The 26,047-nt window shown below is 41.2% G+C and overlaps 3 protein-coding genes across 5 annotated transcripts in view; 2 read left to right on the top strand and 1 right to left on the bottom strand.

Moving 5' to 3' along the window:
- Positions 1 to 12,097, bottom strand: part of LOC311061422 (bcl-2/adenovirus E1B 19 kDa-interacting protein 2-like protein) — a 12,656-nt gene extending 559 nt beyond the window's left edge. Inside the window, exons 1-12 of one of the 2 annotated variants that reach the window (XM_084080062.1) lie at positions 12,056 to 12,097; positions 10,872 to 10,950; positions 9,759 to 10,249; positions 9,604 to 9,669; positions 5,692 to 5,736; positions 5,159 to 5,242; positions 4,189 to 4,377; positions 3,422 to 3,661; positions 2,858 to 2,960; positions 2,113 to 2,244; positions 686 to 772; positions 281 to 379 (exon numbers count right to left, since the gene is read on the bottom strand). In XM_084080062.1, the coding sequence (XP_083936188.1) occupies positions 281 to 379; positions 686 to 772; positions 2,113 to 2,244; positions 2,858 to 2,960; positions 3,422 to 3,661; positions 4,189 to 4,377; positions 5,159 to 5,242; positions 5,692 to 5,736; positions 9,604 to 9,669; positions 9,759 to 10,249; positions 10,872 to 10,912 (1,577 nt within the window). In that variant the 5' untranslated portion in view covers positions 10,913 to 10,950; positions 12,056 to 12,097. Of the gene's footprint in view, positions 1 to 280; positions 380 to 685; positions 773 to 2,112; positions 2,245 to 2,857; positions 2,961 to 3,421; positions 3,662 to 4,188; positions 4,378 to 5,158; positions 5,243 to 5,691; positions 5,737 to 9,603; positions 9,670 to 9,758; positions 10,250 to 10,871; positions 10,951 to 11,640; positions 11,840 to 12,055 lie in introns of those variants that run through there. The other variant, XM_084080061.1, reaches the window with a different exon arrangement.
- Positions 6,038 to 9,586, top strand: LOC311061421 (E3 ubiquitin/ISG15 ligase TRIM25-like). Its single transcript, XM_084080060.1, has one exon. It carries the CDS (start codon positions 6,288 to 6,290, stop codon positions 8,187 to 8,189), a length of 1,902 nt encoding a protein of 633 aa, XP_083936186.1. The 5' UTR covers positions 6,038 to 6,287; the 3' UTR covers positions 8,190 to 9,586.
- Positions 12,098 to 13,635: 1,538 nt separating the features above from the next.
- On the top strand, positions 13,636 to 25,768 carry LOC311061317 (ubiquitin carboxyl-terminal hydrolase MINDY-1-like). 2 transcript variants are annotated; one of them, XM_084079912.1, is made up of 12 exons: positions 13,636 to 13,732; positions 15,816 to 17,025; positions 17,592 to 17,822; positions 18,579 to 18,754; positions 18,912 to 18,969; positions 19,371 to 19,435; positions 19,846 to 20,004; positions 20,429 to 20,531; positions 20,635 to 20,777; positions 20,894 to 21,079; positions 21,570 to 21,731; positions 22,311 to 25,768. In XM_084079912.1, exons 2-12 carry the CDS (start codon positions 16,677 to 16,679, stop codon positions 22,389 to 22,391), a joined length of 1,713 nt encoding a protein of 570 aa, XP_083936038.1. In that variant the 5' UTR covers positions 13,636 to 13,732; positions 15,816 to 16,676; the 3' UTR covers positions 22,392 to 25,768. The 2 variants fall into 2 exon arrangements, with proteins under 2 accessions (XP_083936038.1, XP_083936039.1); XM_084079913.1 differs by lacking the exon at positions 13,636 to 13,732 and adding an exon at positions 14,892 to 15,006.
- Positions 25,769 to 26,047: the final 279 nt, after the last annotated feature.

Here is a 26,047-nt window from a genome sequence, read left to right as displayed (position 1 = left end):
GACTATCAGAGGGGACAGACAGACAGACAGACACGTACGCCAATAACGCAGGTACATCAGCAGCATAGGATTCAGCCTGGCACTCAAGTGAGTGGAAAAGTAGATCAAAGATCAGCGATATAGGACGCGTAAGACAATGTCAGTTGACCTCTCTGTTGTCAGCTAGGTATCTGGTTGAGGTTGGTTGGTTAGTTGGTTGGTTTGTAACTGAACTCTATGCCAATGAGTTCCTCTCGTATAATAGGCATCAAATCCCTAGTTAAGTTGTTATGTCACTCACTGTCTGACACTGTCAGGGATCTGCACGTGCTCAGTAGGGATGAGCTGGGAGAGTTCCTGGAGACTGTCGACAAACTGCAACTTCCTGCTGAACTTTGAACTGAGGAAGAGGTAGAAGAGAGAGAGAGAGAGAGAGAGAGAGAGAGAGAGAGAGAGAGAGAGAGAGAGAGAGAGAGAGAGAGAGAGAGAGAGAGAGAGAGAGAGGAGTGAGGGGTGGAAAAGAGGAAGAAAGAAAGAAAATGATGATATAGGATCCATCTTCCTGAGCAAAAATATCTGAGCAAAAATATCTGAGGAGAGGAGACATGAGAGGAGAGGAGGGGAGAGGAGGGGAGAGGAGAGGAGAGGAGAGGAGAGGAGAGGAGAGGAGAGGAGAGGAGAGGAGAGGAGAGGAGGAAGTGCAGACCTGATAAAAGGTTTGATGATGGTAATCATGGCTTTGATGAACCAGGTTGGATGAACGACATACAGACCTTTAAGATTCTTCCTCAACCTGAGAGAGAGAGAGAGAGAGAGAGAGAGAGAGAGGTAATTATGAGTCATTGGACACACACACACACACACACACACACACACACACACACACACACACACACACACACGCGCGTACACACGACACAGGCACGCACACTCGCTACAGAATGACCTCTGTATGTACAAGGTCAGTTCGGTGTCAGACACTAAAGTGCTGCGTAAGGGTTCGCCCACTCCATCTCACATGGGGCCAAAACAGGAAGTGACAGGAAGTAGTCTAGACAAGGTCAGATGACAGGAAGTACAATAGATGTGGTCTAAAGATTGTTTCTTAACGTCTGGTCCAGGGCCCACCAGGGGGTCCAAATGGATCCCTTACAAATGGACCCTGTAACGAAGAGGTCCTCCGTTACTTATAATTGGCACTATTTTGCACACCACTTATTTTGCATATACATATTGGAACAGAATTTATTGATTTATTTATATTTGCACAGCATTTTGCACTTTACTCTTTTGCACAGTATATTTGCACACAAGGATATTGGAAGCCAGTGCAATACCATAAGAGGGATGTGCATATGTTTTTAGTGCAATATAATATTTGGCAATATATATGGGATGTTGAATTGTGATTTGAATACTGCTTATGTCTGTCTGTTCCAGGGTGTTCGGGCAAAAGAGTCCCCAGGGTGCCCGAGCACCATATATGGGTTTGGACTGGACCACAGTAGAAGAGAGAGGGGGGTTTTGTGTTATATGTTGGAAGCTGCTAATAATGTGATAAGGTGTGTTTTGCAATAGGGTGCTAGGAAGTTATATGTATTTACCAGGGGTATTGATTCAGATGTTTAATGGAATGTGTGGTTTAGATTTGTTGCATGTTTGAGGTAACCTGCAACATGGTTGAACCCACAATTGATTGACTGACACTTGATTGGCTCAGCTGAGTATAAAACGCTGCCAGAAACAAACACACTCAGCTTAAGTTTTAGGACATGGTGGAGCTGCCGGCCACCATGCCACCTTTTGCTGCTGATGCCTTTATCCTGTATGTGCACTTTGGATGAATAAAAGCACCTTTGGTTGCAATCTACCTCCTGATTCTGTGCTGTTTCCAGCCGCTTATTGGGCCAGTCCTTTACAGACCCCTTGTAACTCTGAGAGTGTACAAATGGAACCAAATGGACCCATAAGTGTGATTCTCATGTGAATGGCAGTCTTCTGTGGTAGAGTCAGTGACTTTTAAGAGTTCTAACACCCTCTTGTGGACAGTCATGATAACAACATGACTGATACAAAATAAGACAGTTTTGTAAATTACGTGAACTTCGAGTGTGTGTGTGTGTGTGTGTGTACCTCCTGTGTACGGTTGTGTAACACTCTCTGAGCCAGCTGATTCCGGGCAGTCTTTCCTTCTGAGCACCGGCACAAAGATACACAATCACATAGCTCTCTGCTACCATGAGGTCCAATGTCCCCACGACATACCTAAAGACAACACACACGCAAACAAAGTCCACACAACATACTACACAATGTCCACATAACATACCTAAAGACAACACACACACAGAAACATACACACAACATACTGTACCTGACAACACACACAGCATACTGAACACACACAAAATGTCCACACAACATACCTAAAGACAACACACGCAAAATGTCCACACAACATACTATACCTAGGACAACACATGTCACACAGACACAAAATGTCCACACAACAGAACATACCTAAGACAACACACACAGACACACAATGTCCACACAACATACAGTACCTAAAGACAACACAGACACACACACACACACGTATTTAAACACAAGACACACACCATTTAACTAAACAAAATATGAAAACATACAGACAAACAATCCCACACAACACAGCTGAACAAGTTAACACAATACACCAGTACACGCCCATGTGTCCACGTGTCGGTGCATGCTTGCGTGCATAAGTTCATGTGTATGTGCAGAAGTGTGTGCATGTGTGTGTGTGTGTGTGTGTGTGTGTGTGTGTGTGTGTGTGTGTGTGTGTGTGTGTGTGTGTGTGTGTGTGTGTGTGTGTGTGTGTGTGTGTGTGTGGTACCTAAACAGGTTGTCCATGACATAATCATAATTGTCCAGACTGTTCTCTGGAAGGTAGCAGGACGAGAACACAATGATGTCATTCATACCGTCTCCATAGTAACCTGGGGTACAAAATGGGGTACATACACTTAACACAAACCTTTAGGACTCATAGAACTACTGGTTTTATATCCTACCAGGATCCCTAGTACTGCAGGTTTTATATCCTATCAGGACCTCTGCAGGTTTTATATCCTATCAGGACCTCTAGTACTGCTGGTTTTCTATCCTACCAAGACCCCTAGTACTACTGGTTTTATATCCTACCAGGATCCCTAGTACTGCAGGTTTTATATCCTATCAGGACCTCTGCAGGTTTTATATCCTATCAGGACCTCTAGTACTGCTGGTTTTCTATCCTACCAAGACCCCTAGTACTGCTGGTTTTATATCCTACCAGGACCTCTAGTGCTGCTGGTTTTATATCCTACCAGGACCTCTAGTACTGCTGGTGTTCTATCCTAAGAAACCCTACAGTAGTCTACATGTTAACAGTAATAATAAGGATGATAGTAATAGTAACCTCCATGTGACAGCACCCTGAGGTAGGGTTCTACCACGCTCATGTTGACTTTGCCCTCTTGGGAAGGCTCTCCCACAGAGAAACTGCGCCACCTGGTGCCTTCACTGTCCACCGTGTCCTCACGGTCCAGACAGCCCAGGCCGGCCGTTGACTCCGAACCAAACCCTCTGGACCTTCTGGGACGTGGACTGGAACCGCTTCTCTGCTGGTGAGAAGATACACCAAGACGGCGAAACTCCTCTAGAGAGAGATGGAGAGAGAGAGAGAGAGAGAGAGAGAGAGAGAGAGCGAGCGAGAGAGATGGTTGGTGGGGTGCAACAATTAGTCTAAGTAATCGATTATAAAACAAATAATCGATGATTTAATAAAATAATCTATTAATACATTATTGATGATTTTGGACTAACGTTTCAAAAGATGTATTACAATGTATTTATTTTTAACAGAAAATAGCCTTTCTTGGCTATTTACAGTATATTGTTTTTTTCCCATTATTTTTTAAGTTTAAAATAACACTTAAGTGGTTAATCAATTCATTGATTTAAAAAAAAAAAGAACACGCTTCTCGATTAATCGAAATAGTAATCGAAGGTAATTGAGACTTGCGGCCCTAGTTGTAACCATCAAAGGTAGACAATGTGGTTGTGAAATGATGGTACAGTATAATGCAGCTCCTCCAATAGAAGCTACACATCTTAAGAAATCTATCTCATTTCATGGGATTTGAAGTCATGGTGTAACATCCATCCCGAACTTCGACCCCTCACCCTCTAGGTCGAGGTCATAGGACGGGAAGTGGAGAGACTCGCTGTCCGACGGGGTTTCCATGGCGTCCAGGTCGATGTCCAGCGTGGGGTCATCCTCCTGGTCATCCAGTGTGGTGTCATACTCCAGGTTAGAGGAGGGGGACAGGAAGGCGGGGGGGAAGTCTTCAGAGACCACTGAGTCACTGTGCCCTACAGTAGCAACCAGTAAAACGTTCAATTACAAACCGAAATAATAAATAAATTACACATAAACAACATGAACAGTGAGTTTTCTGTAGTAAAAATACAATTGCTATTCTGCATAGTAAACAGGATCATATTATTAGTGTAAGACATGTCACATGCATGCATCTTGTCTTATGTGTAAGGCTATATTAGCCATAATGTATGTAACCATCCAAGGTAGACTATGTGGTTCTTTTGAAACAATAGTACTGTATGTGTTACTGTAGAAGCCACTTAATTGTCCATATGACATCTTATACTGTACCTTTTGTACCTGTTTCGTATCTGTTTTTATATTCATGCTTTGTTTTCCCTGTGTAATGTAATGTAATGTACTCTATAGTTGCTTGTTTTAAAAAACATTGTGAGGACTGCGGAAGTAAATTAGCATTGTTGCTAAATCCGGTGTATTTACATTACATTGATATGTATTGTTCATTAACAGTATGAACAACAGTTACAACAGTATTTACAATTTAAAGGTTAAGGTTATGCAGAAGCAAGCTAAACTATATCCTTAGGTTGGAAGTGTTATAAAGGTATGTGTGCATTGTGTTTATGGGTTGAGTAGTTCCTTTACTCTTAAATACAGACTTGAATACAAGTATTGTACAGTATTGTATTGTACATGTATTTTTTGTTTTTACCCAAATACATGTATTTTTATTTTTACCCAAATCAAATGTTTTATGGTCATTCATCATCGTTCATCATGATTCATGGCTTATAGAGTCAATTATATTACCTAGAGACAGACTGAGGGCTGGGGCCACCAGAATCTTCCTCTTCCTGGGCCGTGACCCTGACAGGGCCAGACTGCTGGGCGGGACTACAGGAATAAGCATGTGGCAGTTTCATTAATTTATTAATTGACTTAACTGAAATATACTAGCAGGTATGTGTTAACTTTTGAATACATTTTGGGTTGGGGGCAGACACTTGAGACTAAAATGGTCTTTAGAGTTGTCAACAACACTTATATTATATTAAACATATTATGTGAATGTTTTTTTTTCATAACAATAACTTTTGTTCAATTGAAAAAGTGACACAGTATGACTTAAAAACCACACCAAACAACATTTGATTGGTTAGGGACGCTGTCTGTCAATTCTCTGTTCTGACACTGATGCTGAAGTAAGTCTATATATGAAAGGCTAATGGTCTCTATATTCTATATACCAAACTCTAATCTTCAGCCATTTCTGATCATGAATTCTAAATCCTGATGTTGAATTCTCAATATTAGATTGACTGTAGAAATGCATTTGACCTGACCTGGTCTGAGATGAGTCGGAGTAGAAGTAACATGGTCCTCTGAACCTACAGGAAAGGAGAATAGGTAGTGGTAAGTACAGTAACACATAGGGAGGGGGGGGGGGGGTATCAGAGAGACTATAGAAGAGAGAGAGAGAGAGAGAGAGAGAGAGAGAGAGAGAGAGAGAGAGAGAGAGAGAGAGAGAGAGAGAGAGAGAGAGAGAGAGAAAGTGAGGGAGGGAGGGAGGGAGAGAGAAATACACACACACACACACACACACACACACACACACACACACACACACACACACACACACACACACACACACACACACACACACACACACACACACACACACGCTTTTCATTTTGTCTCTTGTCTTTAAATGTTCATCACGGGTAATTCAACATAAGAGGAAAACTACTTGATCATTTTTCAAGAGTGTCAATATTTATACCAATGAATCAAAGTGAACTAGACACTACCTCTTTAAACACACTCCACACACACACACACACACACACACAACAACGAAGAACCTCCCATGTCATGTGATCTCTGAGGATTGAGGAAATCAAGCCAAACTGCACCCGTCTATTTTTCAGTCAGCTGTAAAATGGCACAACAAGCAGTTCAACTGGACGAGGAACAGTTCTGCTGTTCTATCTGTCTGGATCTACTAAAGGATCCAGTGACTGTTCCCTGTGGACACAACTACTGCAGTAGGTGTATCGAGGGATACTGGAATCGGGATGATCAAAGAGGGAGATTCAGCTGCCCACAGTGCAGCCAGATGTTCATCCCAAGGCCTGTTCTGAAGAAAAACAACATGTTGGCTGAGGTGGTGGATAGCCTAAAGAAAACAGGACTCCAAGCTGTTCCTCCTGATCAGTGCTATGCTGGACCTGGAGATGTGGTCTGTGACGTCTGCACTGTGAGAAAACGGAAAGCTGTGAAGACTTGTCTTCAGTGTCTGGTCTCTTACTGTGACACTCACCTCCAGCCTCACTATCAGTCTCCTGCCTTTAAGAAACACAAGCTGGTCAAAGCCTCCACCAAGCTTCAGGATAACATCTGCTCTCGTCATAACGAGGTGAGGAAGCTTTTTTGCTGTACAGATCAGCTGTGTATCTGTTCTCTGTGCTCTGTGGAAGAACACAAAGGTCACAATTTGATCTCAGCTGCAGCAGAAAGGACTGAGAGACAGAAAGAACTTGATACAAGTCAGCAGAACATCCAGCAGAGAATCCAGGAGAGAGAGAAAGACGTGAAGGTGCTTCACCAGGAGGTGGAGTCCATCAATCACTGTGCTGATAGAGCAGTGGAGGACAGTGACACCATCTTTACTGAGTTCATCACTTCTGCTGCGAGAAGACGATCTGAGGTGAGGGAGCTGATCAGAGAACAGCAGAAACTTGAAGTAAGTCGTGCTGAAGATCTGAGGAAGTGTGTGGAGCAGGAGGTTACTGAACTGAGAATGAGACATGCTGAGGTGGAGCAGCTCTCACACACAGAGGATCACATCCATTTTCTAGACAGTTCCACCTCCCTCTCAAGGATCAGTGAATCTACGCACCCAGTCAGCAGCAACGACCGTCCTCTGAGCTACTTTGAAGACGTGATTGTGTCTGTGTCAAAGATGGGGCACAAACTAAAGGACATTCTTAAAGAGGAAGGGACAAATGTCTCAGAGACAGTGAATAGAGTGGATGTTTTACGATCAACACCACCAGAACCCAAGACCAGAGCTGAGTTCTTAGAAACAATCAAACTAGAGGACATTCTTAAAATTAAAAAAATGAAGAGGGTATTTGTAGTGATCCTTTTCTTTTTTATTACTTTGACACACCCTTTTATGCGCAGTGTGCAGCCCCAGGGAATCCACAGCGAGCAATTAAGGGTTCAGTGTCTTGCTCATGGACACCTCAACATGAAGGTCATGTTGCCAACACCACCAGAACCCAAGACCAGAGCTGAGTTCTTACAATATTCATGTCCAATCACACTGGATCCAAACACAGTAAACACATACCTGTATCTGTCTAAAGGGAACAGAAAAGCAACAAGGATGAAAAGAGAACAATCATATCCTCCTCACCCAGAGAGATTCTCTTTCTTAACGTCACAGGTTCTGAGTAGAGAGGGGCTGACTGGACGCTGTTATTGGGAGGTAGAGTGGAGTGGACGGACTGTTTATATAGCTGTCTCATATAAAGATATCAGCAGGACAGCACATTATAATGAAAGTCGATTTGGAATGAATGATAAATCTTGGGCTTTACTGTGTCGGAAGGGAGGTTATGTTTTCAGTCACAGAGGCATTGAAACTCAAATCCCAGATCCTGGGTCATCCAGAGTAGGAGTGTACCTGGATCACAGTGCAGGTACTCTGTCCTTCTACAGCATCTCTGACACCACGACTCTCTTGCACAGAGTCCAGACCACATTCACCCAAGCCCTCTATGCTGGATTTTGGGTAGCTCATGAGAGCACTGCTGAGTTGTGTGACATGAAGTAGATCACACTTTGTGTTTGTCTCTCATGACTATAGAAATTAATTTGACCTAAGAAACCAGTAGTGTTGTTCCTAAGCTTTGTCAATTTGATCTGCTGTCTTATGTTCAGATAATTTGTACATTTTTGTTTTATTACTATTTCTTCTTATTTTTTATTCATACGACTTATGTTATGGAGGAATTAGGGCTTTCAGGTTTTTTTTGTGAAATTGTGTGTCTTCTATTATGAAGTAATCATTATGTTGTGTGTTTTATATTCCATGAGAAATCACATTCAATAATATTGTTTTCTTTTGATGACATGGCATGAATTCACTCACCTTAGGGTGAGACGATTCTATTCAGGCTCATGTAATTAAAAGTAACCAACAAAATAACTAATGAAGTAATCATTATTTTGTAGGTTTGATATCCATGTGATTTGAAATTAAAGTCAATGAATAAAAGTCAATGATATTGATACTTCATGTTTAAAAAGTATCTCAATAAATATTACAAATTATTCAAATTACAAAATACAAATTCACAGACCTGTTTAAATTAAATGACTCTATTCAATTTAATGTAATAAATAGTAACCAACATGCTAACTACTAAGTTGAATAAATGTCTGAGTATGACTGTGTGTGTACTGTGTTTGTATTATTCTTTTATGACTGTGCTTCACATTCTTTATTGCTGTCACTGTAGTGGACTGGGACACTAGTGTAAAATACTGTAAGTGAATTTGATGTGATTTGTGGTGGAGGGTTGGTAATGATCTAAGAGTATAGACTTCTGAATAAACTGCAATTTAAGATGAACTAAACAAAACAAATTATGCCTGGTTCACTTAATATGTAGCCAGTTGTCCTGTCCTGTTTGCCCCCTAGTGTACATTCTCAGAGAGTTAAATTAACACCACGGCTCCATTCGGTTAAATGTGTACACTCTTAGAGTAACGTTAACACTACATGGGTGAGTGAGAGAGAGAGAGAGAGAGAGAGAGAGAGAGAGAGAGAGAGAGAGAGAGAGAGAGAGAGAGAGAGAGTGAGAGAAAGAAAGAGAGAGAGAGAGAGAGAGTGACTGACAGACAGACAGACAGACAGACAGACAGACAGACAGACAGACAGACAGACAGACACACAGACACACACACAGACAGACACACAGACACACAAAGAGGGGGTGAAGAGAGAGAGATATCATTACAAAATAAGACATGCGCGTGCTAAGGTGTGTGTGTGTGTGTAAGCAAGAGAGAAATACATGGACAGCTATTAAAGGGATAGTTCACCCAAAATATCCATGAATTCAAGTCTCCATGGGGTGACTAATCGATAGGAAAAAAAGTCATTTTGTGGGTGAACCGTCCCTTTAAAACCGACAGTAGATGAACAGAGAGCATATAACCCATGGGGAAATCAGAACTCATACCAGCAGTGAGGTCAGACTCAGTAGAAGTAGCGTTCTCTATGTAGAGATCATCTGACTGTTCCTCGTCTACAGATGTGAAGAATACAGGATTAGAACACCTCTTGACAGAGACTGGATCTTTTATCGCTGTAAGAACACAGAGGAACTCTCCATACCTGTTTGATCATCATCTGCTGTCATCAGAGTAGTAGTAGTAGTAGTATGAGTAGTAGTAGTGGTAAGATCACTAGAAGAAATAGTAGTGGTACTAGTACTAGTACTACTAGTAGTAGTAAGATCACTAGTAGTAGTACTAGTATCAGTAGTAAGATCACTAGTAGTAGTAGTAGTAGTTGTTGTAGGATTGGTAGTAGCAAGATCAGTAGTAGTAGTAGTAGCAGCAGCAGCAGTAGTAGTAGCAGTAGTGAAAGCAGTATCAGTAGTGGTAGGAGTACCAGCTATAATAGTTGCAGAATCAGAATCAGAATCAGAATCAGAATCAGAATCAGAATCAGCAGTAGTAGGATCAAGAGCAGTTATTTTACTACTATTAGAAGTATTAGTTGTTGTTATTGAAGAAGCAGTAGTAATATCAGAGGCATAAGTAGTAGAAGTAGTATTATTGAAATCCGTGTGTTCTGTGCTCTCCAGTCCGTTCCACTCAGACCTGAACATGACAGACAGACAAGTTATGAAACTCACATATTTGACCAATTCTGGGACCACAGAGTCATGACTATTACAATACATTACATATTACATTATAAGTACATTACAATCCCCGCCCCAGAGGGGATACTTGTAAAGTACTATGTCAAGGGAGAAAAAGTGTGCAGCTTTCATCCTGATAGAACGTAATGCCCCCCTTTTGCTAATGCCCAGATTATTTAATGACGCTGTCTTTACACCAATGAATGCAATGCCAATTGGAGGACTTCTGCGCCAATATGTTTCAATTCATTCGTAGACCTTCAGCAAGTCATTCACCAATGTGATAATAATGTTCTTTTTGTTGTAGTAATGTGCATGTAGAATAGTAATTGTAGACACAGTAAATGTGTCTTCAGATCTTTGTAACAGTCAGATTGAAACTTTATTTGTTCTGAACATTTCCTGTTGGACCTGAAACAACAGTGGGGCAATAATTCATTGTTTACTGGCTTCATCCAGTCTAAAACCTCATGACATCTATTGACTCATTTTCGCTGGATTGTTTGAAGATGTCTCTTCATTCAGTTGTGTTTTTTTTAAATGTCTTTAGATTTAAAAAAAGCAAAACAATACTTGACCTGGGCAGGTCTTCCTGTGGCTCCACCTCTTTGGTTGCCATCTTGTTTGTTTATTGATGTTGATGATTATAAGGACAACCTGTGGTATAAAGGTTTGATATTAATAAGTAGGACTTCATAGTACATCACATGAAAAAGTAAAAAATAAATAAATAAAGTAAGATAGAATAAAAGTTAATAAACAAGTATAACAACTACAAATAAGTTACAACCAGCTCTGTGCACAAGGACTGACCAATACTACAGTATAAACCAGTCCACTGGCATATCATAAGACAGGAATCAGTACTGTAATGTAAACCAGGAAGTAGCTGAGAGTGAGAAAGCCTTCTGACTGGTGTCAAGGTGCCTTTAAGCAAGGTACAAGGCACACACACACACACACACACACACACACACACACACACACACACACACACACACACACACACACACACACACACACACACACACACACACACACACACACACACACACACACACATACACACACACACACACACACACACACACACACAATATTCCATTACAGCTCAATGTCCTGTATTCACAGGTTTAAAGACTGCAGGCTCTTTCGAGGTGTTTTCACTGCAAACAGATACTCTCTCTCTCTGTCTCTCTCTCTCTTTCACACACACACACACACACACACACACACACACACACACACACACACACACACACACACACACACACACACACACACACACACACACACACACACACACACACACGCACGGCAGGTATGCAAGTTAAAACAGTACATTACCTTTAGGTAGGAGCCATGCTGTATTTAAAGCTCATGTTAGCTACGGTGTGTTCAGTCAGTTTGCTGTGCAACTGTTTTATGACTTAATGACTGAACTCTGAAATCTCACCTGTCGCTCAACCACACACACACTCGCTCTCTCTCTCTCTCCCTCTCTCCCAATCCCTACCTCCTATCCCTCTCTCCTTCCTTACTAGTGTATACTCTCCAGAACTCCCCCCACTCTTGTTCTCTCCCCCCCCCCCTCTCTCTCTCTCTCTCTATTCTGACATCCATTTGTTCTTCTATTTGATTGACTGAATTGATTTGATACATTTCAACTTGAACTAGAATTAAATCCAGATATGCATAATAGTACCTGCTCTATCAGGATATCACAATAGAGTCACATGACTCATTTCCAATGCGGTCCTACCTCTCTCTGCCATTCGTCCTCTCTCTCTCTCCTGGTTCCCCTCCCCTCACCACTGCTCTCCAGCCCTCCTTCCACGATTCCTCCCTCCATTAGTCACCTGTGAACACACAGGTGTGGTGCGTTGTTGCCGTGGCGAGGGCCCAGCCCGGTAACCATGGCGACTTTGACTGCATGTGCAAGATTAGCTGTAGGGTTAGAAACTGTTCTGCATGTTTGTGCCTGTTCTCTCTCTGTGTCTCTCTCTCTCTCTCTCTCACACACAAACACACACACGCACGCACGAAAGCACACACATATATGTACATTACATCATGCATGGTCTGTACACAAACATTTGTTATATTTACATTGTTGTGTTATTGTGTGCGCACAATAACACAGTAACGCCCACAATAACACACATGAATACATGGAGACAGACAAGTGGAGAGAGAGATACAGGAAACACATCACTTCACTTCGATGATGTAACACAGGAAGGCTGTTTGAACCTCCCCTAATACACCCTGTCCAATATGTCACATACGGTCACATATCCTATAGGCCCTAGACTCCTCTGTTTCAGTTCAGGTGCATTTTATTTATAGTGCAACATCACCGCAATGGGTCTCTGTACACTTCACAACAAGTCATACAACAAAACACAGTAGCAAAGAATACACAGTAAAATGTGCCATGGTCAAACAATCACCATGCGGCAGTGCATAGCTGAAAAATGTACAGATCAGCAAAAAAGAAAGTTTACAACACAGGGTAAGAAGAGGTGGAAATAACAATGAAATCAATAAAATTAGGGGGAACCGTAATGCAAGGGGAAAAATTAAAACATGTCCAAAGAGTCGTCATCTCTAACAGCTGGAGGGAGAGCATTCCAGAGACAGGGGGCACGATGTGTGAATGCTCTCCCCCCAACTGGTCTTTTTATTATACTTTGTGACTTTGAGGTGACCAGCATTCTGGGAGCGTGTAGTGGTCGTCCAGGGATGTACGGTTTTATTAGACTGGACATGTAGGATGGAGCAAGTCCATTTAAGGTTTTATAGGTCAGGAGCAGCACCTTGATGTCAGCTCTGGCCTGTATCGGCAGCCAGTGTAGTGCTTTGAGTGTTGGTGTGATGTGGTCGAATTTCCTTTTCCTAGTTAGTACTCTACTAATCTAAAAGTTGCTTGCGGCTAACTTACCCTGTCGTTTGTCACAGACTAGAGACAAAATCTCATTCTCAAACTTCATTACTTTTGTACTTTAACTTTAGTAAGGCTCCATCGTTCATAGGCCCATGTGGTTCATTAGTTACTGTGCATTTTATGTATTTATTTATTTATGTTTTCCCTTTTCAATCCCCCATCACATAAGTGGAAATAGGTTTACCACTAACAAACATCATTGACACTAATATCCACATTGTCCATTTTTTTAAATTCTTCCTAATACTAGCCTATGCATTAGCCAAACTATTGAAGGCTTTTTTTTATCTTTTCCAAAAGAGTGGCTTGGTCTCTCATCCCTTTTTTAGCCGTCCACGTTTACAGGTTTTGTTTTATTGTGAAAGCGCCAAACGGAAGTGTATTGACGCTGCTGGTAAGTAAGGCGTGTTTTATTTATTGTGTGTATGTAAACAGTTAGCCATGGCCGTCTGTCAGCCGCTGTTTACCACGTCTATCCCCGCAGACCCGTCGGTAGGTATCCAGCAAAACACACGATCCACCCTCTTCACTCCGAACGGTGGATGAACCGATGTGTTTTAGTAGTCCAGTTTGTCTCTTCTGCAAACGACGCTGAATTCGCTAAGCTAGCTGTTAAGCCTCATTTATGCTTCGTAGCACTGACGGTGTCGCCTGTCATAAAGAGCAAATCTACAAGCTCACAACGCGTCGCATCGCGGCTCGTTGCGATCTTGTAGATCTGCTCTTTTTGGCTAGTCTAGTGACACTTCTCGCGAGATGGAGTTGCTAATGCTACAAAATGTTTCCTAACGTTTATTATCTTTACACTTGTTTTTATTTATTACTTAAACTATTATTATTTTATTGTTGTTGTTTTGTCATTATATATATATATATATATATATATATATATATATATATATATATATATATATATATATATATATATATATATATATATATATATATATATAGACATACATACATACATACATACATACATACATACATACTATGTATATGTATCACATTTAATATACACACATAATATATGTGTATATATGTACTGTGTACACACACACACACACACACACACACACACACACACACACACACACACACACACACACAGCTATGTACATGTACTCAAGTACTGTACTTCCAATTTTCAATACTTTTATTTCTACTCCACTTTACTAAGAGACAAATATTGTACTTTTACTCCATTACAATTAAAACTTTAGTTACTTTGTAGATTTTTATTATTATTACAAAACATACATTAACCACTTCAGCCATATGTACATTTCGGCCATTTGAAAATAAGGCTGAAATGAGTCGCGATGACACAATGCGCTGCATTGAGCTTGTAGATCTGCTATTTTCAAATACACTTGAAAACTTGTGAAATTGGACATTCTGCCTGATGAGAACTTTCTACTTTTGGTACTTTATGTACATTTTGATGCCAATACTTTTGTACTTTGGTAGTTGAATCAGATAAATACCAGGTTAAATGTAAAAAAAAATCAGTTGAACTAAAGTATGTTTAGTCTTTTGTTACCTGTGTTATGTCAGCTGACTTGTCACTACAACCTCAAACCACAACAGTGCCCCCTGGAGGTCACACAATTCTATAGATCACCAGTTTAGGTGTAAACTGTTCCTCTTACTGGCATCAACAGTGACTGTGCTCTGAATCACCTGGTTGATCAACTGGATCATACTGTACTTTAGTCACCCACTTCAATATGTCCCACTGCTCTAGTTTGTTGTTGTGCCGTCTGGTGAGTCGAATCAGTTGTCATTTTAGAACATAAAATAAAAGGTGAATGACTCAAAACAATAGTTTACATTTAGACAGATGCTGCTGGTTCTGATGTTTACCTGGTATCCTAGTTAGTAGTTACATTGTATTTACATTTCATTTGTTGACTAGAGTTCATGCTATTTTTACTCTGATCTTGTACTTTGTACGTTGCGGATGAAGAGTCTGATAAATGCCCACATTCATGTAAATAATCATCTGTCGGTCCAAATGACTGACACACATGGTCGTTTGTTCTAACATGTTGCTGACTTCATCGCCTCGCCCTATTCTTTTGTTTGTTTAGTCATCAGTAAGAGGATGAATGACGAACGATCACATGAAGTGGTTTAATTCCTTGCTTCTGTTTACCTTGCTAATAAGATTTAGCACCTCTGAATCTGTTTGTGGTTTTATACTGTTGTACCTTAACCACTTAACCCATTAAGACCTGAGGCGATGCTTAAAAATGTTTTCTAAATCCTAACAGTTTTTTGAAAAAAAATCTTTTAAAAAAAAATTCAGATTTTTCAAAAATAGCAGATCTACAAGCTCATAGAGCGGCCCTCGGTGCCGCACTATGAGCTTGTATATCTGCTATTTTTGAATAGCCAAAGAAATCTAAAATGACACAGATGCGTTCCAGGTCTTAACCACTTAAGCCCTATTTCAAATTTCCAAAACATAAATAAATAAGATGTGACGTGCTTGAGCTTGTAGAGTTAGCCTCATACACTTCTCAAATCTAATCAAATTAATTGAATGTTTTTATGTCCTTTCCTGGTTCAGGTGTGAAGTGCTTTGACATTTTTGGACAGAGCGGAAGGAGAGAGAGAGCGACATTGATGGTGACAATCCACCAGCCTTGTCCTGCCTGCTGACAGACAGTGATGGGAACCAGACTGACAGACTGGCCTGTTGTCACGTTGTTCCAGTGATAAACGTCTCTCTCTGTTTGTGCCCCGGTGGGAACAGAGAAGGCACAGTGTGTGCTGCACGCTGTTGTTATGACTGCCGCGCGGAGCCCACAGCCAAATCTACGGGACATGTAAGCTTTAGTGTTTTGTAGGAGGAAATTATGCTAAGAAACAGCTTTAATGAAGTCGAATCCCTGCAGGCTGAATGGTTAGTTAGTTAGGTATTTTACTTACAGATTCAGTTTATAGGGATATTTTTGTCAAGTTTATTTGAACGGATACATTGTTTTCTTCTGGTTGTGGTGGTAAATAACGTGGTAGACTCTTGTGCTTTAAATGGTGTACGCCATGTTCTGTGTCAAATTGATAGTAGCAGCCTTTATCTGAGCTCTTAGATTAGTGGTCTAACAGAGAGAGAGAGAGAGAGAGAGAGAGAGTTTCTTTTGTTCTCCTGGTTTAGAGAGACATCGCCAGTCTTCTATTTGTAGCCAGATAATCACCCAGTGCTCTTGACTCAGGTGTAAAGACGTGTTCAAAGCCAACGTGCCGGAATAAAAGGGCAAGTTTTTTTGTGTGACAACTGACAATTCCCTGTTTTGTATTTGTATATTTTTTGTATACTTGTACAGTATCAGAGACTCTAGTGTAGTGTTTATAGGCAACTAAGGCCTTACTTATTTTGCCGATATTGATCCAAGTGCTACAGTGGAGGCAAAGTATTGATCGTTGAGTCATGGCCGATTCCAGTACGAAGCCGCAGGGGGGAGGGGCTCTGCTGGTCACAGACAAACAGGAAGTCTCTTCCATGTCAGAAGACCTTGACCCATCGTCTATTGCCATAGCAACGGAGGGGCAGAGCCACAAGTTGGGCGAACTGTCGGGTGTAGGAGTTGGAGACTCCGACTCCCACAATCCTCCTCTCCCTGCCAAAGCTGCCACAACACAGGAAGTAATGCAAACCATGCCAGAAGAGATGCTGTCGTCGGAGAATGGAACAGTGTCGGTCGCCACCACAGAAGAGGAGAGTCTGTCTCTCCTGCTGAGCCACATGAAGAGTGACACAGAGACAGACACAGAGACAGGTAACTGATTACATTGATTGCAAACCTACCAGGACCTCTAGTATTGCTGGTTTTCTATCCTTCCAGGACCTCTAGTATTGCTGCTTTTCTATCCTACCAGGACCTCAATATTGCTGCTTTTCTATCCTACCAGGACCTCTAGTACTGCTGGTTTTCTATCCTTCCAGGACCTCTAGTATTGCTGCTTTTCTATCCTACCAGGACCTCTAGTACTGCTGATTTTCTTTCCTACCAGGACCTCTAGTATTGCTGCTTTTATATCCTACCAGGACCGCTAGTACTGCTGGTTTTCTATCCTTCCAGGACCTCTAGTACTGCTGGGTTTTCTGTCCTACCAGGACCTCTAGTACTGCTGCTTTTCTGTTCTACCAGGACCTCTAGTTCTGCTGCTTTTGTATCCTACCAGGACCTCTAGTTCTGCTGGTTCTCTATTCTACCAGGACTCCTACTGTTATGTGATGCTCAGTGTGATGTCTCACTATCATAAGTGTGGTATGTCCATGTACTGTCGAGTCCAGTGTTAACGGTTCTACCCATTCTTGGTACTGTGTTTTGTGTGCTGGTAGGTGTGGACCAGGAGATGGAGGAGACCTCCTCTGTGGACCAGGGTCACTCCACAGACTCCGCCTCACTCTCCATCCCCAGCCTGGACCTATCGGATGGGAACATAGCCACAGGAAACTCCCTGGATGCGGATGAGGCCCTGTCATCATCCTACCCGGCTGTGGGCGCAGAGGGGGGGTCTCCCAGTCTGAGAGCGGAGGAGGTGGTAATGGGAGCTACCCCTGCTGCTGAGGGTGAGGACGTAAAAATGTTTTAGTTTGTATAGCACATATAAACAACAAGGCAATTGAAAGTGCTTTTCAAAAAACATTAAGCATTAGGACACAGAAAATCTGTTGGTGCAAAAAAAACGCATGACATTATCCCATTAAGACCTGGAACGCATCTGTGTCACTTTAGATTTCTTTCTGGCTATTAAAAAAAAGCAGAGCGGCACCGAGTGCCGAGCTTGTAGATTTTTGAAAAATCTTGAAAAAAAACATTTTTTTGATTTTTTTCAAAAAACTGTTAGGATTTAGAAAACATTTTAAAGAATAACCTCAGGTCTTAATGGGTTATACAAAGACATTTTAATTCAAGAATAAGATAAATAAGATACAATTACAGAGCACAAGAAATAATAAAAAAACCTCAGTAAAAGGTAGCGGCAAACAGAAAGGTCTTTAGCCTTGATTTCAAAGAGCTTAGAGTTGTAGCAGACCTGCAGTTTTCGGGGAGTTTGTGCCAGACATGTGGTGCATAAAACCGCTGCTTCGCCATGTTTAGTTCTGATTCTGGGGACAGAAAGCAGAACTGTAGCACTATACCAAGCGACCTGAGAGACCTGGATGGTTCATGATGTAGCACAAGATCACAGCACTGTGATCAGCGTTTTTAGGCAACGATTGATGTCAGCGCAAATCTGTTGTTAGGCAAAGGTTTCTGTTGTTTGTGTATATATATACAATGTGTATATACACGATATTTATATAGGTAATTCCTATCCACAGGGGGAGCTACCTCGGCTGCGGCTGGTGCTGCTTTGGAGACCGACCCGTGCATGCCGGCCTATTACCTGGTGAAGTGGATTACATGGAAAGAGAAAAAAACTCCCATCATCACCCAGAGTCAGAACGGACCTTGTCCTCTACTGGCCATAATGAACACCCTGTTCCTACGATGGAAGGTAAGGTCGCTAGAGTATTAATGCGATGATAAAAGATGGTGGATGTGGAGAAAATATTTTCTCAGGAGCAATGGGAAAGAGGTTTCATTGGTTGGACGCTAGTGCACTAGCATCAAAGTTGAGGTTTTCTCAACCTTTTGTATGTGTGTGTGTCCAGGCCAAACTCCCGCCTCAGACTGAAGTGGTCACCACTGAAGACCTGATGGCTCACCTGGGTATGACAACACAGCTACACAACTCTTATCGTCGCTGTCGTGCAGAAACTTATCTCATATCTCCATATTTTAACTTTTTGTGTTTTCTTTCATAAAGTAATGCCCGACTTGATCATACTACAGCGGCACACAAAAGTAGTATCAAAAGTGGCAGATCTGCAAGCTCGAAACATGTCGCTTTGCGCCGTGGTTTGAGCTGGTAGATCTGCTACTTTTGCTGTTTTTGAATTTGAATCCTGAAAAGTAACAGTTTTGGTTTCCACCCAACAGAGATGCTATACAGCTATACGCTCAACAGTCGTTCCCAATGCAGCCACAAAATTGAATTGTCTTTGTCTTTGTCTTTGTGTGTGTGTGTGTGTGTGTGTGTGTGTGTGTGTGTGTGTGTGTGTGTGTGTCAGGAGAGTGTGTGTTGTCTGTCACACCCAGAGAGAAGGCAGAAGGAATGGAGCTCAACTTCCAGCAGGTGTGTTCTTATATATCAACAAATCGACAAGAAAAAGTCCTAATAGATTTTCTTTTACAGCCAACTAAATTAAACTACTTATACCCTGTATTATACTTTGCCGTACAATGGTGGCATATAAAAATGGCAAACATGGGCGGTCTACAAGCTCACAATACGTCCAATTTACAGTTACCGGTATTTACAATTTAGGCACTTATCCAGAGCGACTTACAATAAGCAAATGTTTGTGTGAGATGTTTTGTGAGTTTGTAGATCTGCTAGTTTCAATATATATCTTTTTATTGTCCATTAATCGTAATCAAGCCAAAAGTTAAGAAAGAATCGTGATATTGACTGACTGTGTGTGTGTGTGTGTGTGTGTGTGTGTGTGTGTGTGTGTGTGTGTGTGTGTGTGTGTGTGTGTGTAGAACATGAGCGATGCGATGGCCGTTCTTCCTAAACTGTCTACAGGTCTGGATGTAAATGTAGGTTTCTCAGGAGTGTCAGACTTTGAATACACTCCAGAGCTCATCGTGTTTGACCTGCTGGACATCGCATTGTACCACGGCTGGCTGCTCGACCCACAGGTGTGTGATTGTCATGAAACATTTAAAACGTAACCATTTAACCCTAGTTCTGGGCATGTCATTATAGGTAGAACATTTTTAATTATAGTGAAAATATCAGAGCTCACATTGAGAGCTGTATCGTGACGATAGAGAATGTCACAATACAGTATTAAGGTCGAAGTATTTGGTCAGAAATATAGTTGAATTGATTTTGTCCATACACTTGCATTACACAGAGAAGGGCCATTTCACTCCCTAAATGATATACCAGAATGTGGTTATCTTTATATATTGGTATATATTATATTTCTCTGTACAACGAATCACTACTTATGGTTCCTCCATCAAAGAAGCAACAGATAAAGATGGTGGACTTGTATCTTGACCACAAATCGTGTGTGTGTGTGTGTGTGTGTGTGTGTGTGTGTGTGTGTGTATATAGAGTCCAGAGATGGCTTCAGCAGTAGGGAAGTTGAGTTACAACCAACTGGTGGAGAAAATCATTGACTGCAAACATTCAACAGATAGCAACAGAGTTAGTGAAGGTACAGTATATATACACACACAGAACGTGGTTTCATCTTTTATCTTGATGTTGGTCCTCTTATGGGGCTACCATTTTAAGCAGTGTGTGTGTGTGTGTTTTAGGTCTGGTAGCAGAGCAGTTCCTGGAGTCGACAGCCACTCAGCTGTCGTACCACGGTCTATGTGAGCTGAACTCCTCAGCCAGAGAGGGAGAGATCTGTGTGTTCTTCAGAAACAACCACTTCAGTACCATGATCAAACACCAGGTACTGCAAATATGTTAAAATGTTTGTTTAAAGATGGAAATACTAGAAATGATTATGTTTACCTGAAAAATTATTTTAAAATGTGTTTCTGTGTGTGTGTGCGTGCGCGTGTCCAGGGCCATATGTACCTGTTGGTGACAGATCAGGGCTTCCTGAATGAGGAGCGCTTGGTTTGGGAGTCTCTGCACAACGTGGAGGGGGACGGAAACTTCTGTGACTCAGAGTTCAGACTGTGTCATCCTCCTCAGAGAGTGCCTGACATCAAAACCACCCCGCAGCAACAACAGAGACAGATAGACCAGGTTGTGTGTGTGTGCCAGATGTTGTTGATGAGGGCTGTAGAGAAGTAACCATGTTAGAAGTGGCATGTACCAAATGTTTGGCCACAGTCTGTACGAGGCACTCCTCACTAATGTGCTAAAGTACCAATGTATTAAGGAAGCTATTATATAGCTTGGGTACAAATGTGCATTGCTTGTGCTTATATTTGGAAGCCGTGGTAATGTCCACAAACTAGTTGTGAGAGGCCTGCAGAATGCCGGAATGCCCAAGGTAAGGCATTGACTAAATTCTGTTCAATATTTACGATAATTGGCAGTCGACATATGAGACTGAAAACTTATGTCATTCCCAAGCTTGTGCAATAATTTCATGTTTAATCTGAACACAAATCAAGATATCAAATTTGTTTGTGTGAATGTGTGTGTAAGTAGCCATATCCAGTACCTACAGCAGCAGTAGTTAATTGTGTGTGTGTGTGTGTGTGTGTGTGTGTGTGTGTGTGTGTTATAGGACTACCTGGTAGCCATGTCCCTTCAGCAGACACAGGAAGTAAGCTCTGGTGAGCCATTGAGCGACCTGGAGTTGGCAAGACAACTGCAGGAGGAAGAATATCAACAACAACAACAACTACAGCAACAACAACAACAGGGACCACAGCCACCCACACAACAGGTAACATTAACAAAACCACACACACACACACACACACAATTAACACAGCCACACCCACAACAGGTAACATTAAGTAACCAGCTGTACTAGAGGTCCTGGTAGGATATAAAACCAGCAGTATTAAAGAGGTCCTGGTAGGATAGAAAACCAGCCGTACTAGAGGTCCTGGTTGGATAGAGAATGATGTTTCAGGGTTAATAAAGGGTCGATGGAAGAGGGAGAAACGGAAGAATGATTGACAGCAGCACCCCTGACCAATTACATTGTGTTTGGTGTAATTAAATGATAAATGAAGTTAATTGTAAATAGTAAGGTTGGATGTGGATTTGGTGTGGTTAGGGTTTAGGCAGGATTTGTGTTGTTTCAAAACGATTCCAAATAGTTTTTTGTTTTTTAATAGCCAATGTATATAGGGTTAAAGTTTTAAAACTTATTTCTGAACAAATCTTTCTGGGGATCCCCTGGAACCCCCTCAAGGAGCCCTGAGGGTCCCGGGATACCCACTTCATAATAAAAAACACTGCCATAATACAGGTCAACTTGAACCTGAATTTAACCTGTTTGTTCCTGTGTTCCCAGGTCAGAGGTCAAGCGTCAGGTCAACAGGCACAGGCAGGAGCCAGAAGACGAGAGAAAGACTCTGACTGCGTGTTGTTATAACCTGTCATAACCTCTCCTCTACCTCCTCCTGTCTGCAACACACACACACACACACACACACACACACACACACACACACACACACAGCGTGGTCCAGCCAAGCAACTCGATGCCAAATTGCCTGTATTAACCCAGAGAAAACCTACTGCCATAGAACGTCCTGTAACAACAGACAGACAGGATGGCCAACAGACATGCAGATAGACAGACATACAGAAGACAGACAGACACAGAGACAGAAATACAGACAGACATGCAGATGTGAAATGAAAAGCACAAACATCTTTCCATTTTTCTTCTCCCTTCCTCTTTTTTTCTGTCATTGCCATTGAAAGAGACAGAGTAACACTAATCTCTATAACTATATTGTTCACCATTGTATTTTTTTTTATAGTTGGTGTGGACTGTGGACTACATTTTCATAGTTTTTATAGTCCTCAGTGTGAACGGCCCTTAAGACACCGAGGACAGGTTGTCAAAGTATGGGCTGGGACACCTGGAGGTCCAGTTGGAAAGGAGAGGAAAATGGAGAAAAGGAATGAAAAAAAAGTAAATTATACATTTAAACAAAATTCAATTCAAATCGTGAGATTGACCCCGTTTAATTACTTGCAACCTGCCGTCCCTATCTTGGGTATGTCATTGTCAGCCATTAAGAATGTTCTGAAATAGCAAAAATGGCAGAGGTACAAGCTCACAATGCACTGTGATGTGACACGTTGTGAGCTTGTACTTGCAGATCAGCTATTTTAACACATTTTGCAATAGGGGGGCGGCAGCCAGAGGCTATGGCTATTTGCGGGTCCTTGGCATGGAAAAGTTGGGGAGCGCCTGTCATATTGGACATCACCGTCTGTCTAACCCATTTAGACCTGAGGCCGATTCTAAAAATGCCTTCTAAATCCTAACGGTTTTCTGAAAAACTTTGTTGCTATACTGTGTATATATAGCTAAAATGACAGAGGCTTTCCTGGATTGAAAGGGCTAATACAAGATAAACACTGTCCTTAACTGGTATCTCTTACTGGGAACACTGTCCTCCACTGGTATCTCTTCCTGGGAACACTTACTTTGTGCCATTTGACTGGTTGTGTGTTTGAGTCTGTATAAATCGTTGTCCTTTTCTCTTCTCTCAGGAGAGCTGAGCTACTTAAAACTTAAATGTAATTGACTGGGGTCCGCCAGGGCTCTATACTTGGTCTGCTACCAGTTATAGAGCCCCCCCCCCCCCCCCCCCCCCCCCCACACACACACACCAAATTTCTTTGCCGAAAATAGCCGATCTACATAGATTGGTTGATTTTGCCTAATGCTCTAACCAGAATAGGAACACTTGGGTCAATGTGGTTTCGCTCACAGTTCACAGTTTAACTTGACTCATCAAAGATTTGGTTCCATCCAGTATGTCAGATGTGAGACAGGACAGACTTTGGAAAGGGTCGAATTAACCAGATTTAGTCTGAATATACCAGTACAACGGATGTAATATTGTACAATATTTTTTTAACTGTCATTATTATTGACCACATATGAGCAAATAGCTTTTTATTTTACTGGTATATTGCAGATAATTTTGAAAGATTCCCTTCCCTTTGAGTCTGAAATATAATTTCAAGACATCTCTTTTCTCTCTGGCATAGTCCTCCCCCTGCAGTTCTTTAACTTCACTCCTATTTACACCAAAACGGATACAAAAAGGTTTGTTGTTTCAGTTTGTTGTGTTTTAAAGGTCTGACCGGTTCACTTCCACAACCAAGGCCACTTAAAAGGGAATTTAACTTTAAAGAACATGGGGTCATTTTCATCATTTCATCATATTTACTCTGGCTTTTGTGTGAAGTTGCTTGATTCAATATTTAGCTATTTAAATATATTAATTTGATCAGACATATCCCCTTTATAAACCCATTCAACTTCAAGCTCCACGTTAAAGTCATTGAAAACAGGTCCCTGCTTCTGGTGACTGATATTGTCCGAATGAATAATTGGTTATTTAATTATGTCAATATTGTTTGTAATATACTGTTGCATCAAGGAGTCCTGTAAGCTCCCCCTTAAAGCCAAGCAGTATATTCTCTGGCTTGATGTTACGATGAATGACTTTCTTCTCTTGGTAGTACATCAGTGCATCAAACACATCTTCATGTGTTTGGCAGTGTGCTAAATACTGAATCAAGCAACTGGAACTGTCTGGGATGTACACAAAAGCCAGAGTAGATGTGAAATAACCCAATAGATGTTTTAGTAAAATGATGTTAAAGTAAAATTCCCTTTTATTATGTCTCTATGGAGGCTACAGACCTGGTATGCGGGATAAAAGTTTCAAGGTAAACCAACATGATTCACTTTCTTCTAAAGCTGGTCTGTAGATTGATCATCTTGTCTCTGAATGGCTCAATCTCTGCTTGGTTGTAATGGGTTGATATAGTGCTGGCCAATACAATATGATGAGACTAGATATCTGGGATTTTGGATATCGTAATACGGCAAATAAATGTTGCCTTTTCCGGATTTGAATCACTTTAAGCCCTATCTTATACTTTCAGAAAGTAAGAAAATGTATTTAATCATTACAATACGATATTATTGACTGTCACAATATCGAGGCATTTGGTCAAGAACATGATATTAGTCGATATATGCCAGGTTGAGGTTCTGTTAAGTTTGATGGCTCACTGCTGCCTCCTGCTGTACAAAGTCAAATATCATACACTTGTAACTGGTTCTGTACAGCAGTGATTCTCAAAGTGGGGTCCGGGCGGGGACCCCCAGGGGTCCTTGAGGGGGGTTCCAGGGGGCCCCCAGTAAAATTACTTAATATAGCATCACAATCAGCTTAAGCACTTTAAATCTATTTTATACTTTGGTGGTTATCCAAAAATAGCCGATCTACAAGCTCACAATGCGTCACATAGCAACCAATCTGGGAACCCATCGGCAAAATTGTCTTGAGATATTACATCGCAACAAAGTGAGCTTGTAAATCAGCTATTTTTTTTAACATTTGTGAAAATGTAGATTAAAAAAAACAAACATCTCTTCTGGGGGTAGCTGGCACAAAATCTTTTCAGATAGGAGTCCACGGCCAAATATATTTTGGGGGGTCCTTGACAGGAAAATGTTAGAGAAACACTGCTGTACAGAGTCCACCTCAAATTATTCACTGATACCAATACAAATGTCCTTCATAGAGGAAACAAAAACCTCTTATTGGTCTTTACTGTTTGATTTGTACTGTTGTTCATCCAGGCTGCTTCCTCACTGGGTGGTAACACGCTGTGTAATGAATGACACATTAATGGCAGTAATATATCATTAAAATACATGTAATAACCATGTATTCATTGATTTCTGTGTAAATAAAATGCAAATTAAAAGGTTTCTGGAAAAAAACGTTCAGGTTTTATCTTTTCATTGATTGTTATAGGACTTGGAAGTTATAGTTGTGATCACAAGAAGTGTTTAACTTTATGTAAACCTGTCCTCCCTTTTCTCATGTATCCCCTTCTCTCCTGTCTCTCCTCTCTCCTGTCAATGCTATTATAGTTGTACATTATTCATTAATTTTGTTTTTATTTCCTATCGTTAGTTTTGGTTTGATCAGTTTGCTAGTTTAGTTTAGTTTGTATTTTGTGAAAGGCTTAGTTTTTGTTATA

Source organism: Gymnoscopelus microlampas (assembly GCF_963454915.1).
Source record: "Gymnoscopelus microlampas genome assembly, chromosome: 15".
Taxonomy (NCBI): domain Eukaryota; kingdom Metazoa; phylum Chordata; class Actinopteri; order Myctophiformes; family Myctophidae; genus Gymnoscopelus; species Gymnoscopelus microlampas.
Note: the sequence above shows the minus strand (reverse complement) of the source record. Positions and strands in the feature narration are given on the sequence as shown.